This window comes from Haplochromis burtoni, unplaced genomic scaffold (assembly GCF_018398535.1).
Source record: "Haplochromis burtoni strain Fernald_Lab_line unplaced genomic scaffold, NCSU_Asbu1 Contig_68, whole genome shotgun sequence".
NCBI lineage: Eukaryota > Metazoa > Chordata > Actinopteri > Cichliformes > Cichlidae > Haplochromis > Haplochromis burtoni.
The window spans coordinates 1893677-1908526 of NW_024582429.1; the positions used below are offsets into that span (position 1 = coordinate 1893677).

The 14850-nt window shown below is 39.0% G+C and overlaps 2 protein-coding genes across 2 annotated transcripts; both read left to right on the forward strand.

Annotated features, from left to right (window-relative positions):
• Positions 1 to 3966: 3966 nt before the first annotated feature.
• LOC102305375 (pentraxin fusion protein) lies at positions 3967 to 5846 on the forward strand. The gene is made up of 4 exons (XM_042221493.1): positions 3967 to 4016; positions 4138 to 4203; positions 4999 to 5206; positions 5303 to 5846. The coding sequence occupies exons 2-4, from the start codon at positions 4152 to 4154 to the stop codon at positions 5706 to 5708; spliced, it is 666 nt and encodes a 221-aa protein (XP_042077427.1). The 5' UTR covers positions 3967 to 4016; positions 4138 to 4151; the 3' UTR covers positions 5709 to 5846.
• Positions 5847 to 11448: 5602 nt separating this feature from the next.
• On the forward strand, positions 11449 to 13391 carry LOC102305159 (pentraxin fusion protein). The gene is made up of 3 exons (XM_042221494.1): positions 11449 to 11516; positions 12015 to 12222; positions 12412 to 13391. Exons 1-3 carry the CDS (start codon positions 11465 to 11467, stop codon positions 12815 to 12817), a joined length of 666 nt encoding a protein of 221 aa, XP_042077428.1. The 5' UTR covers positions 11449 to 11464; the 3' UTR covers positions 12818 to 13391.
• The last annotated feature ends 1459 nt before the right edge of the window (positions 13392 to 14850 follow it).

Sequence of the window (14850 nt, forward strand, 5' to 3'; positions counted from 1 at the left end):
AGGTCAACGATCTACAATCCTTTTCCTTGAAGATAAAGCTTACCCAGGACCAATTTGCCACGGAGACCCTACGAGGGGGCAAAAACCCCCAGACAACATAGCCCTTGGGATCCCTGGGACACACAAACCCCTCCACCACGATAAGGTAGCGATTCACAGACTGGCTTGTGTGCATTAATCTTATTATAATTTTGTTTTGCCTTCTATGGAATTTTACATTTTTAATATTTTAATAGTTTGATATTTGTGTTATCATGTGTGTTTCTGTGTGTGTGTTGACCTCAAACCTTTGCTGTTGTATGTGACAAATTCTTTAACATCTAACCTTGATATATGTTTATGCAACAGATGTTTGCTTTCTACAAATCTGTCTGTTACTGGATGTTGCTGGAAACATTGGCATTCATCCCTATTTTGGTTTGTTTGCCCTTTTGAACTCTGATATGACCCAGTCCTGCCAGTAAATCATGCAGCCCACTTCCAGCTACCGATCAAAGTCCTTGTACAGGGCATCAGGAAGCAAGTCTTGCAAGTTGATGCCATTTGGAAAATGAAACACTAGAGAGCTTTAACCTTGAAATGATCAGCGTAATAATAATAATAAGAATAATAATAATAAGAATAATAATAATAATGGATTGGATTTATATCCGGTTGTTCAGTCTGACGTCACTAGCCGTGTCTGGGTCTAAACTCCGCTGCAGGTCCATATATCAAACGATCACTATGGCATTACTGAGAGTTGAAAAACTGTCTAAAGTCTTTCATCTTTAATAAAATGATCAGCGTTCTGCTCTACCAGGTGTAACAATTGAGTTTAACATCCAGGCATCCATGAAAACGGAATTTATGACATTTAACGGAGTTAGAAGTTAGCAGGGAGTTAGCTCGCTAGCTTCTATCTAAATACAATATAGCATGTCCTGACTGCGGGGTTTTGGAAACAAATTAAAACGTACAGCTCTGTTATCACTTCCAACATAAATGAAGACAGAAAACTAAACAGCAGTGACGTTTGTAGGGTTACTGAAGTTTGGCTAGCTGGTATATAATGATGTGCTACGTGACCGCTAGCGACACAGCTATGTTAGCATAATATAAACAAGCTAACTTTTTTTCCACTCGATAAAAGTTAACGTGAGTGTTCTCGGTGGTCAGGAACAAATGTAATCGCATGGCAGGATGCTGTAAAAGGACCAAACTTCAGCCAGGAGAACAACTGAGATAATCCATCCACAATACGAGGTTAGTCATTCATATACTGCTGCATGGGCTGGGCTGTAGTTACATCCTAAGGTTTTAAAAACTGAGCTTAAATAAATGATTAGCGGTAATAAAAGCCGAGGGAGGTCAACAGTGATCACTGACTGTTTTAGGAGCTTTTTGAGATCAAATAGAAGAAAATACAAACATTAAACATGTTAACAACACAAAAGCCATATTAAACGCAGACTACTTTAGGCCCGGAAGTAAGATTCGTCACATCATCACTTAACAATCGGATAGCGCTTTTCAAGGCACCCAAAGTGCTTTACAATGCCACTATTCATTCACTCTCACAGTAGGCGGTAGGGTAAAATGTCTTGCCCAAGGACACAATGACCAGGTAATCCTAACAAACTATTCAAATATTTGGAAAAGCAACCTCAAAATAAAATTTAAAACACTTGATTTGTGCAATTATATTTTTCCATTATGTATTAGTACACTTTAACAACATTATATATTAATTAACTCTGACTCCTTCATGTTTGACAACAAGGCTAAAACTGCAGTGTGCGTCAGCTATGAACGTTGGCTCATGTTTCCCACCTCAACTGTTCTTCAGTGGATTTCTGCTCAGAAGTGTCTCCAAAGAAAAGAAGCCAATACATTTGTGCTTAATGCGTTTTTGGAAAGAAAAGCGTCTGGAATTCTTCCATGCAAGTGAAGAGAGAGACTACATCAAAGGACGCCATGGTTTCATCTGGTTCCAGGGTAAGTTTCTGGACCTTGTCGGTGAAGTCGGTGGAGTTCTTGATGTGGTGTGGGGTGTTCCCCACGAGTGGTGCTAGGATGGTTGCAAAGTGTTTCGAAATGTTGTAAGTGGCTGAGTTTATGCTACTGACAATGGGTCTGAGTGGGACCCTTTCACAATGAGCTCACCCGAAACCCTGGCTGATTGTGACCCATACCCGTTTTCACACCTTGGCTCATGTGATTAGGTAGAGGATCATCAGGGGGTCCTTTGTCCCTCTTTGGGGGGAAACTCCCACTGGATTTAAATCTGGGACTCTCCACCATTTGACCTTAGAACTGAAGAAGCTTCTCGGATGAGAGGTGAAACGTCTTCAAGCAACTTAAAGAAGTCCAGACGCTTTTCTTTCCAAGCTCCTTAGACTACGATGACCTGGATGACTGAGAACCTTCACAGACTTAATGTGTTTTTCTTTCTAAAGGTCAGCAGGGGGCGAGTGTTGGTGAGCCCAGCAGGACTGAAGACTAGAAATTAGATAATTACTTTACTGCTCACTTTATATGTGATATCAGGAAAAGTTGACCTTGTCATATGACTGTGATTGCCCCGCCCCTCCCTGAGCCTGGTTCTGCTGGAGGTTTCTTCCTGTTAAAAGGGAGTTTTTCCTTCCCACTGTCTCCAAAGTGCTTGCTCATAGGGGGTCATATCATTGTTGGGTTTTATCTGTATCTATTATTGTAGGATCTACTGTACAATATAAAGCGCCTTGAGGCGACTTGTTGTGATTTGGGGCTGTATAAATAAAATCGAATTGAACCTTATAAGAATACACCACCTTACGTGGTTTATGCCTCCATCGTTCATATCTATAGGTAGGACGTTCTGATGGCCAAATCACACTTTTCAAAATGGGCTTCTTAACCCTTTTTTTGCACACAAGATCACTGTAGGATCAAATAATAGGCGTGTGTAGCGCCCCCTACTTAGTACTCCACTAATGCAGGGTACGCCCTGAGTTCTAATTACCTTAAACTTACCCAGTTGCCCTCAGTGCAAGCTCCCCCGAGTTACACACGTATAACACCTTTATTTTACTCTGAACTGTATATAAGAAACGGTACAACACACAAGATCTTCCGTTTGAACTAAGCAGGTTCTTTTCTCAGGCTCTTTCTTTCTAGTCCCTGTCAGTTTTTACAGAATTTTGGATTAACTGAAGATTTTTCAAGGAACACTATACTGACAAGTACAGACCACTGTGTCCACCGATGTGTGTTTGGAACAGTCAGTTTCAACTGTTTAGCTGTTGATTTGAGATGAATTTAAATAATTTGGACGTAATACTCCTCTTCATTATGCCGTCCACGAATGTACCTAAAGGACCACTCTCACCCCAGCAACCAACTGTTCGAACTATTACCGTCAGGCCGACGGTACAGGTCACATAAAACCAGGACAAACAGATTCAGGGATAGCTTCTTTCCCAGAGCTATCACCGTAGTAAATAAGCACAAAAACAATTGAACCTATTCCATACCGTCACTGTCATTATATTATGCTGCTATTCATACTGTCATTATATTAATGCTGCTATCCTGTATATATTGTACATACTATTGTTTGAGTACTTACGATTGTTTTTTTGTACTTTTTATATTTTACATTTATATTTATTATTGAAACTTGCACCAAGGGAGGGCACTCCAATTTCGTTGTACTCTGTACAATGACAATAAAGGCTATTCTATTCTATTCTATTCTATTCTATTCTATTCTGTACAACAAAGGAGCTTTCTTAAACAACCTCTTAAAATCTCCAAATAAAACTCAAAAGATCCTCATTAGCATAAATGTTTTTATTTATACTGACTCAAAAAGGCTGGATTTGTGTTAAGTTTCTTTTCCCTAAGTCAACAGTTTATTTTGTCTGCCCTCTGAACCCTAATTACTCACTGTTTATCTTATTTCCTCACCAGGATTCTGAGGTGGGGGCGTTTGAAGATCTTGCTTATAAAACCACCCAGCTGACTGTCAGTAGAGAGGCATTCTCAGCAGCACAGTACGTATACAGCTTCATTTTTGTCTGCAAGTTCATATAACATTTTAATAATCATTGCTGTGTATAAATTAAGATTGTATCAAAACATGAAAAAGACTTGAGGGAGTCTGATTTTCTGCAGATCTGGGAGATAAAATGAGTCCAGCGGTCACCCTTTTTCTCATTGGCGTCTCCATGGCATTGGCCGGTAACTGTAACCTCTCCATGTTGCTTGTTTGTGTATACTTGTGCATGTTTTTCCTTATTTTATTATTTATTTAAATATTATATTTTATACTTTTCATTGTTTTCATAAAATGCATTTATTTGTAATTTAAGCTTTCAGTGAAGGAAAACATGGCATTTTAATAACCTTCAGTTTTAAGAAATTGAATTTGTGTGACATCATTTAAAATGCATAAATTACTAAATCCCAACAATACAACATAATTGTATGCATAAAAACTCAATTTTATGCCAAAGTTGTTTAGATTTTTATTTTATTTTGAAGTTTAATGTTTTTTCTTCATTGGGAAGACCTCAAAATGAACATGGATAATATTCTGGGTTATGCACTCCCAAACACCAGCCAAGTGATGTACCTTGGAAACATAAAGGAACTGGTACAAAAAGAGGACTTATATCTAGTAAAAATAATTCTAGTCACAACAAAAAAAGCAATCACAAAGAAGTGGTGACACACAGACCCTCCCGCTCAACAAGATTAGGATTGTAGAAGGTGTCTCAGAGATGGAAGAAATTACATTCAACATTAGACTAATGGGGTGTAAGCATGATAGACAATGGAGGAAGTGGAAAGCATTCTTAAGTGGCACCAAAAACACAACATAAAAAGAAATTTGCATGTGATAGAAGGTGGGAAAAGAAAGGTAAACTCCAGACTGTTTGTTTGTAATTTTCTTTACTGTATCGTTTTCAGTAAAAACTAAAACTAATAAAAATTAAAGTTGAAAAAAAAAATGTTAATTTCCCTGCCTCTCAGGGAGTGTTACCATCAAGACCTTGGTTTTCTCCACTGAGACAAACATCAATTATGTTGAGATGATCCCTCAGAAGAACCTGAACCTGAGGTCGTTCACTCTGTGCATGCGGGTGGCCACAGAGCTCAGCGGTAGACGAGAGGTCATCCTCTTTGCATACCGGACCAGAAACCATGACGAGTTGCATGTGTGGCGTGAACTGGATGGAAGGTAGGACACCTTCTGCGGGGGACAGGTGTTTTTTTTATTAAGCTGTCTGTGTGCAGACTCATAATGACTAAACATGCATGTTGTTTATGTGTGCAGACTGTCCTTTTATCTAGCTGGAGGTGGTGTTTTATTTAAAGTCCCTGAGCTCGGAGCCCTGCAGACCCACCTGTGTATCACCTGGGATTCCACTTCAGGTTTAGCTGCCCTCTTCCTGGATGGCAAGAGGAGCTTATCTAAAATCTACAGGAGAGGTCACACTGTCAGGGCAGGAGGCAGGGTTATCCTGGGACAAGATCCGGATTCTTTCCTGGGTGATTTTGATTCCGACCAGAGTTTTGTTGGTGAGATCTTTGATGTGAATATGTGGGACACTGTTCTGGCAGATAGTGTGATCCAAGGCATGTTTGCAGGGAAGAGAGAACCAAGAGGAAATGTTTTTGACTGGGAAAGCACAGAGCTGAGAATTAACGGGGACGTCAAGGTTGTCACTCGTGAGCTGTAGCTATAATGTTTACCCACAGGAATAACCCCATTCTGCTGTATGAAATAAAGATACTTTATTGATCAAAATGTGCATCAGTATCACTGACATGACTTCAGATTACTGCTTTTTGAGGCCGAATAAAAGTATCTGCTGAAATTGTCTGTGGTGAATTAATATATTACTCAACTCTGATGCATATTGTTCTACATTATTTGATACAATTAGTCTTCACTTAGGTCACAATTTTACTCAAGAAGCCTAGCAGTAAAAAGGTTTCATGTTTAAAACACTGAAATTACGAATGTTCCAATACTTTAGATTTAGATTTGTTTGCTGTCTTTTTTGTTTTCTTCTTATGATGTAATAAATTTTCAAGCACTGTTTTTCAGTGCTGTGAAAAAGTGTTTGCTCCCTTCATAATTTCATATATTTTGGGGGGTATACAAACCTGCATGGTCCTGTGTGAAAAAGTGATTCTCCACAATGCAGGAACTCCAGCAACACTTAAGGGAAGAGGAACAACTTTATTGACTGACTAACACGTTTCGGCTTGTGGCCTTCATCAGGGTCATAGTAAAATATTGCAGAAGTTTGCTTAACTGAAAGACAGGAAACAGAAAAAAATTCAAAATAACCAATCACATCTTCATAGATAAACATGTAGCAGATTGGTATTGGTTAATTGGCTAAGTCACACCCAAGTAAAGACTGGATTAGATCATTAATGATGAAGACGGGGGGAGGAGACATAATCCCCACCAAAAAGTGATTGTCCCCTAAACCTAATAACTGGTTGGGCCACCCTTAGCAGCGACACTGCAATCAAGCGTTTGCGATAACTGGCAATGAGTCTTTCACAGTGCTGTGGAGGAATTTTGGCCCACTAATCTTTGTAGGATTGTTGTTATTCAGCCACGTTGAAGGGGTTTTGAGCGTGAACTACCTTTTTTAAGGTCATGTCACAGCGTCACAATCGGATTCAGGTCAGGACTATGCCACTCCAAAGTCTTCATTTAGTTTTTCTTAAGATGAACATTTGTGTGTCACGGTCGGACGGCCCTTTCGGACGACCCTGCTTGTGTTTATGTTTTCTGTATATATGTTTGCTTCTCCCTCCCTGGCCCTCGGGGTTGTTTACGGAAGTGCGCGCCGTGGGAGAGGCGTGTCCTGGCGACTGTCGTCATTGGGAGTCCCTCTTCGCTGTTGCCGGCCCACCTGCAGCTGATTACCTGACCAGTGGTTGGTAATCATTCCTCCAGGCTAGAAAGGGGTATTTAACCTGGACTCGCGGCGACAGTCGACGTGGGATTATTACTCCGAACTGGTATAGTCTGTGCGAGCAGTGTGAGTGTGTTATTCGGCTAGCGTGTGGCTAACGCTGGATTTTCCTTCTTCCTCCAGGAGGGGCGAGCGGAGAAGCGAGTTGGGGAGCACACACACTAAGGGAGTTACTACACGGAACGCACTGGGAGCAAGGGACGAGCACGATTGGAAAATTGCACTTTTGAATGGATTGTTGGACTTGTCTGTTTCACTGTAAATAAACGCACTGTGTTTCTGTGAGCAAGAACCGCGCCTGGGTCCCTCTTTTCCGTGACAGTTTTGCAAAATAACCTCAGACCATCACACTACCAACACCATATTTTGCTGCTGGTAAAATGTTCCTTTCCTGAAATGTTGTGATGCTTTTACACCAAATGTAACAGGACACACCATTACATTTGGTGCATTACTCTGTGCATGCGGGTGGCCACAGAGCCCAGGAGGCAGGGTTATCCTGGGACAAGATCTCGTAAACTCTGATTACGACCAGAGTTTTGTTGGTGAGATCTGTGATGTGAATATGTGGGACGTTGTTCTGGCAGATAGCGTGATACAAGGCATGTTTGCAGGGGAGAGAAAACCAAGAGGAAATGTTTTTGACTGGGAAAACACAGAGCTGATAATTGGTCAATGGTCAATGGTAACTTTATTGTCCCTGATGGGAAATTGATTCGCAGTATGTCAAAACAAACAACAAACATACAACCAACACATCACGTACACTCATTAAAAAAATACTATAATATAATATATTATAACGGGGACGTAGAGGTCGCCACTCGTGAGCTGTAGTTATAATGCTCACCCACAGGAAAACTTGTGCAGTCAGTGAATGCCACCCATAGGGTTGTAAGAAATCTGATACTTTATTGATCAAAATGTGCATCAGTAATACTGACATCACTTCAGATTAATGTGTTTTGCGACCTAGTAAAAATATCTGCTCCATCCTTCTCTATGCCTGATAAATCATTTTGATTTCAGAAATGCCGGACCTTCTGACAGTCATGTGACAAAGGAAGCACGCCATCTTTCTGTTCTAGAGTTTAATGTAACTGAACATAATAAAAGTCATCATCAACAACAACTCATGCTATATTACACTGTGTCATTTCATTCATATATTCTCTCAAATATTTTAATAAGAAGTGCTGAAGATTCTACAATGTCTTTTAATTCAACAGGACGTATTAACGCATTAGTGGTTACGATTGACTACAGCTGGTTTCTCTCGGAGCATTTCCAAATGACTGCAGATTCCAAAATCCTCACTTCAATCAGCTGTATATGTTATTTAAGTTATTCAGAAGTGTCAACAGTTTGCCAAGGGCTGGAAGAAAACCCAAGCTGTCACCCTCAGGTGAGAGGAAACTACTGAGGATGTTTACGAACAAGACAGAACCCATCAAAGCTCAAGATATTTCCCCAGGTTGATTTTGAAGTCAAGTTTTATGAATTGATTTATGGACAACAATGGAGTTTCTGATCACCTGCTCTGTTTATTCGGATAAGCAAACCTGAGATATTTTCTGTTTGAAGGCTAAATGATGATACAAAAGTATGTATGACAGGTTTATTTTAACAACATTCAATGAACTGATCAACAGAGCACTTTATTCACCCAGTGTTGTGAATGTCTAGTTTTCCTGTGTTTATTTAAAACAGATACAGATGCAGCCTCTTTGCGCTTCGGTTCTGACTGTTTGCCTGTGGCGGGAGCTGTAGCCATGGTTACTGGAACGGGTTGAGACTACACCGGGCTTAAAGCCAAGCTAGTCACAATGAGAGTCACCTCGTTGTGATGTTAGTTGAGCTTTGCTAGGCACTTCAGCTAACAAGCTAGTGCTAGCCTAACACTTGCTAACACATAGCTTGTGAAAAGGCTCTCTATGTCGTGTTAGCCCAACAACACAAACACTCCTCGTTAACTAAAACCAGACAACTGCTGGAATAGCTCGCACCGGAAAACTCTTCTTCAATTACATACTCCTTCCAGGAATGCCTGGGAACTGAAATGCTGCTGCTGGTGGTACCCACGCACAGCAAAAACTGGTTAAAAAAATCAATGAGAGAATCCTTCTAGGTTCTTATTTTTGTATGAAGAGCACAACATACAAGATACAGAAAGATATCACATGAAGTAAGAAAACCCGAAACCTATCCGGTCGTTAAGTCTGACGTCACTAGCCGTGTCTGGGCCTAAACTCCGCTGCAGGTCCATATATCAAACGATCACTATGGCATTACTGAGAGTTGAAAAACTGTCTAAAGTCTTTCATCTTTAATAAAATGATCAGCGTTCTGCTCTACCAGGTGTAACAATTGAGTTTAACATCCAGGCATCCATGAAAACGGAATTTATGACATTTAACGGAGTTAGAAGTTAGCAGGAGTTAGCTCGCTAGCTTCTATCTAAATACAATATAGCATGTCCTGACTGCGGGGTTTTGGAAACAAATTAAAACGTACAGCTCTGTTATCACTTCCAACATAAATGAAGACAGAAAACTAAACAGCAGTGACGTTTGTAGGGTTACTGAAGTTGGGCTAGCTGGTATATAATGATGTGCTACTGACCGCTAGCGACACAGCTATGTTAGCATAATATAAACAAGCTAACTTTTTTTCCACTCGATAAAAGTTAACGTGAGTGTTCTCGGTGGTCAGGAACAAATGTAATCGCATGGCAGGATGCTGTAAAAGGACCAAACTTCAGCCAGGAGAACAACTGAGATAATCCATCCACAATACGAGGTTAGTCATTCATATACTGCTGCATGGGCTGGGCTGTAGTTACATCCTAAGGTTTTAAAAACTGAGCTTAAATAAATGATTAGCGGTAATAAAAGCCGAGGGAGGTCAACAGTGATCACTGACTGTTTTAGGAGCTTTTTGAGATCAAATAGAAGAAAATACAAAACATTAAACATGTTAACAACACAAAAGCCATATAACGCAGACTACTTTAGGCCCGGAAGTAGGATTCGTCACGTCATCACTTAACACCGGATAGTTATGAAACAGAGCTACATAAAAACCTACATTCTTGCATTTTAACTCCTCTTAGTATATTTTAAACTTTTATCAGACTCTTCCAGGTCAGTGTATAGTTTGTGCTAACTTTTGGTTTTGTTAACTGTTATTTGCAAATCATGCCTTTACCTATGGGTGGAATGGCATACTATGTGAATTATAATGACCTTTGACCTGAAGCAACGTCATTAGTTGTGTTTTGCAATGTGAAGTTTTTTATGAAATATATGAAACTTTTTCTGACAATTTTTCTTTTCATATTAGCCAGTACTCTGTTTAAAGTAGTTGGTACATTTAACATATACTTTCACAGTATCATCAATATATGTGCCCAAATTTTGGACAGTAATTTTTTAGGATAATTGTAGATTATTGATCAGAAAATGTTCTCAAAAATGTTGATATGAGATAAAATGAAACAACTGTAAAAATTTGAAGGCCCTATATATATATGATAATCTAATGCAATGGAACTAAATGCCAATCATTTCAGTGAAATGATCCAAAAATACATCTGGAAAAATTCAAATCAGCAGCAGCGTCTCTTTGACAGAAACAATGGCCTGATTGCTTCTCTAACACAGACGCCTTTCAACCAGACCATTGTTTCTGGCAAAGAGACGCCGCTGCTCATTTGAAAAAGTCAAATGAGAAACTATTTACAGAAACAATTTAAATGAGAAACATTTGAATTAAAAAACAAACAAACACCAAAACGGAAACAATTCAAACAGCAGCGGTGTCTTTTCTTCAGAAAACATAGAAAACAAACATTGTTTCACTACAACAAATGGCTTTCAAACATTTTTGAGGTGCGCTGATGAAAATAAATCTCTCAGGTCTTAAGGTTAGAAATCATCTTAATTTACACAAAATGCCTTTCTGTCATTTGAAATAAATGCTTAAGAAACGAAACACCCATAGGTAAAGGTATGATGCAAATAACAGTTACCACATTAATCTAAGATGTTATGTAAAATCATTCATGATCAAATCCAAATTTAATATGTACAAGAAAGAAAAGCAGAATCATCAGTGACTCATAATGTGATGCTAAAAAACTTAAAAAAAATAATCACGATAAATAATCCACAGAAGTGTTTGTATTTGTTAAGACTTCGTGTAATTTTAGCATCTTCTTCTTCTTCTACCAAAACCAATGAAAACCAGCCAATCAATGACAGCCTGTTATCTGCATCGCAGGACTCTGAAACGGGGAGGATTTCTGGTACTTAGGTTATAAGACTGCCCAGCTGACTGTCTGCATTAGGACCTTTGGAGCATCACAGTACGTATACAGCTTCATTTTACTTTGTAACTTTACATAACTTTCAAAAAAACTCCCACTGATATTCTGTGTATAAATTAAAATCATGTTAACATGTGAGTCTCATTTTCTGCAGGTTTGTGGAGACAAAATGAGACCTCTGATTGGCCTTTTCCTCATCACCGTCTCCATGGCATTGGCTGGTAACTGTTTCTCTGTTCTTTTGTCCATCTCTGTGCAAGTTTGTAATTATGTCATTATTTACTTTTTATTGTTTATCTCATTTTCTATTTTTCTTTATATGGTTTTCTTGTCATTCAGGCTCTCAGTGGCTTTTAAACAGTGATGTCAATAATTTTCATTTTTAAGAGCTCATTAAATTTGTATGATGTCAGTTAAAACACAGAACTAACAGCAACAAACACATTTATGTACATAAACAGTGGACATAAAGAGGCGCCTCTGAGCTCTCGTGGGAAAGTTAAACACATGCAGTTTGTTGCAGTTGAGTGTTTTGAACCTTTCAAAGGTCACAGGCCAAACCAACTTTATTTATAAAGTGCTCTAAGAACAGCAAGTTCTGACCAAAGTGCTTAACATTACGAAGAGAATAAAAATACGAATTAGTTCATACAATTTAATTACAATTAATTCGTAATTAAATTAAATTAACACAAAAGACAACTCTGTTTGCTTCTCAGGGAGTGTTCCCATTAAGACCCTGGTATTCTCCACTGCGACGAGCACCAGTTATGTTGAGATGATCCCTCAAAGGCTGATGAACCTGACTGCGTTCACTCTGTGCATGCGAGTGGCCACGGAGCTCAGCGGCCAGCGAGAGATCATCCTCTTTGCATACCGGACTGGAAGCTACGATGAGCTGAATGTGTGGCGTGAACTGGATGGAAGGTAGGACATCTCAAAGTCAACAGCATCTACACTGTGAGCTTTACAAAAACAATATCAACCAAATTTGATCTTATTGGTCCTGGTGTAAAATTGTTTTGATTCAAATGTAGTAAAATTATGATTTTTCATGAAGCTGCCTGTGTGCTAAGACTTTTATGACTAAAGGACGTATGGATGTTGTGTGTGCAGACTGTCCTTTTACATGGCTGGAGATGGTGTTTTATTTAAAGTCCCTGAGCTCGGAGCCCTGCAGACCCACCTGTGTGTCACCTGGGATTCCACTTCAGGTTTAGCTGCCCTCTTCCTGGATGGCAAGAGGAGCTTATCCAAAATCTACAGGAAGGGTCACACTGTCAGCCCAGGAGGCAGGGTTATCCTGGGACAAGATCCGGATTCTTTCCTGGGTTCTTTTGATGAGCAGCAGAGTTTTGTTGGTGAGATCTGTGATGTGAACATGTGGGACGTTGTTCTGGCAGATAGCGTGATACAAGGCATGTTTGCAGGGAAGAGAGTAGCAAGAGGAAATGTTTTTGACTGGGAAAGCACAGAGCTGAGAATTAACGGGGACGTCGAGGTCGCCATTCGTGAGCTGTAGTTATAATGCTCACCCACAGGAAAACCCCCATTCTGCTGTATGAAATAATGGCTATTCATCAAACTGTGTGTCAATATCACTAACGTTACTTTAAGTTTTTAGAAAACAAATATGTGCTGACATCACCTGTTTTTAATTATATATTAAATACTCAACACAGATTCATATTGTTCTAGATTATTCTTATCACTTATTTGTACTTACTTTTAATCACACTGTCATAGTCCCATTGTTGTATTATGAGAGTTTTTAGAGCTTTTCTGTCAGTTATTTCCATGCATTGAGTTCTTTTAGTTTCCTTCCCCAGTCTCAGTCTAACGTTGCTACATGTGGGTTTGTGTCTAACTGCTGCATTTGTTATTTGTCTTCATTTTTACTACCCCTCCTGTCACCTGTGTCTACTTACCCTAATCACCCTTGTATGTGTGCCATCTTCCCCTCACACTTTTGTTTTAACGTCTGTGACGATATCTTGTATGTTTTCTCTCCATGCACTTGTGGATTTGGTTTCGTAAAAACTTTTACGTTTTCCTTTGTAGGCTTGTGCCATCAGCTTATTAAAGATTGTCCTATTAAACCCTGCTGCCTCCTCTGTCTGCATTTCAATCCTCAGCTTTACACTCCATACAGCTGAAATAATATGCAGCTTGTGACATCGGCTTATTTTATCACCAGGGGCTTAAAAAATTAACGAGACAACACAGTGTCACTGAGAACGCTGACTTCACGGTCTTCAGGCTCATAAGTATCTCTGTTCTGATATGGTGTTTTTCTATAGTACTGGAGAACTCAAAGCACTCAGTGGCACACAGATGGTATAAAGGTGGTACTGCAGAAGAGTTTAGCTAATGTTTTGTACTACAGAACTGAAAAGAAGTATTTAGACTGTTTAGTTAAGTAAATGCTGTAATTGTACTGTATTTGTAATCATATAAACAGTACATTTGACAATAACTGAAACCAGCAGCACTGGCCAACAATGGGTTGTGAGGTCATTTTTTTCATTAACATGCAAATTGTCATGACCATTGATCAACAAACACTGATTAAAGACCATTGATCACTGGTCATTCATTCCCCAGCTTTTTAGAAGCTGCAGTCAGCTGAGACTGAAGAAGTCACTTGGATGAGTGACGAAACGTTTCTCCCACTGGGAGACATGAAAAAGGAACCGTAGGCCTAACACTGAACACCGGAAAACTAAGTCTAAGCATACATCACATGGAGAACAGAGTTAGATCTTTACCAAGAACACAGAGGAGGCTCAGAAACCTAAATACCAGGAACTATAAATGTAATACAAACAGAAAACCATAATTGACAGAACAAAACTTGAACAAAAGCACAAACACTGCGTGACCCAGGACCGTGACATTTTTCATTATAAAGCAAAAACCCCTCGATGTAATTTTTATTTTAGTGACAGAGCGCAAATATTTCCTTGCAGTTTTAAGTAAAATTTATATGATGTGATGAAACATTTTAAGACAAGTATATCAAGTTGAACTGTAGTAATGCTCTAGCAATATTATGGCATTATTAAACAATGTAAAGTTAGTATTACCTGTAGCTATTTCAGTGTTTATACTTATTAAATACACATGATGTATTTATATGTAATAATATTATAATTCAATAACATTTACTTTTTATGGGTGGGATATTGTGTTATTACATGATAATAGCACTTTTCAGCAATTTTAAACCTGATTAATTTTATTGCAGCAGTGTTTGAATATATAATTGTGTAATTTTGTTTTCACACATACCTTCTATTTAACATGAAAAATCCACAGAAATACACCAAACTTTAACTTACCACCTTGTGAAAGTACATCAGTTTTCAGTACTATAATTATGGGAAATTACTGTATGTTTTGGCACTACAACAGCTGGAATATGACAGGTTTTCTTGTTTTTTAAGCGTTTTTTTACAGAGTACGTTTGCAACATTAATAACAGTAGTCTGAGGAGCTTGCAAAGAAAAGCGTCTGGACTTCTTTAAGTTGTTTGAAGACGTTTCACCTTCATCC

Bases quoted from the DNA above. Each gene is read 5' to 3' on its own strand.
- LOC102305375 (XM_042221493.1), top strand. From the start codon at position 4,152: ATGAGTCCAGCGGTCACCCTTTTTCTCATTGGCGTCTCCATGGCATTG. The intron at 4,204-4,998 runs GTAACTGTAACC...CCTGCCTCTCAG, and splicing joins CGTCTCCATGGCATTGGCCG to GGAGTGTTACCATCAAGACC. The intron at 5,207-5,302 runs GTAGGACACCTT...TTATGTGTGCAG, and splicing joins TGGCGTGAACTGGATGGAAG to ACTGTCCTTTTATCTAGCTG.
- LOC102305159 (XM_042221494.1), top strand. From the start codon at position 11,465: ATGAGACCTCTGATTGGCCTTTTCCTCATCACCGTCTCCATGGCATTG. The intron at 11,517-12,014 runs GTAACTGTTTCT...TTTGCTTCTCAG, and splicing joins CGTCTCCATGGCATTGGCTG to GGAGTGTTCCCATTAAGACC. The intron at 12,223-12,411 runs GTAGGACATCTC...TTGTGTGTGCAG, and splicing joins TGGCGTGAACTGGATGGAAG to ACTGTCCTTTTACATGGCTG.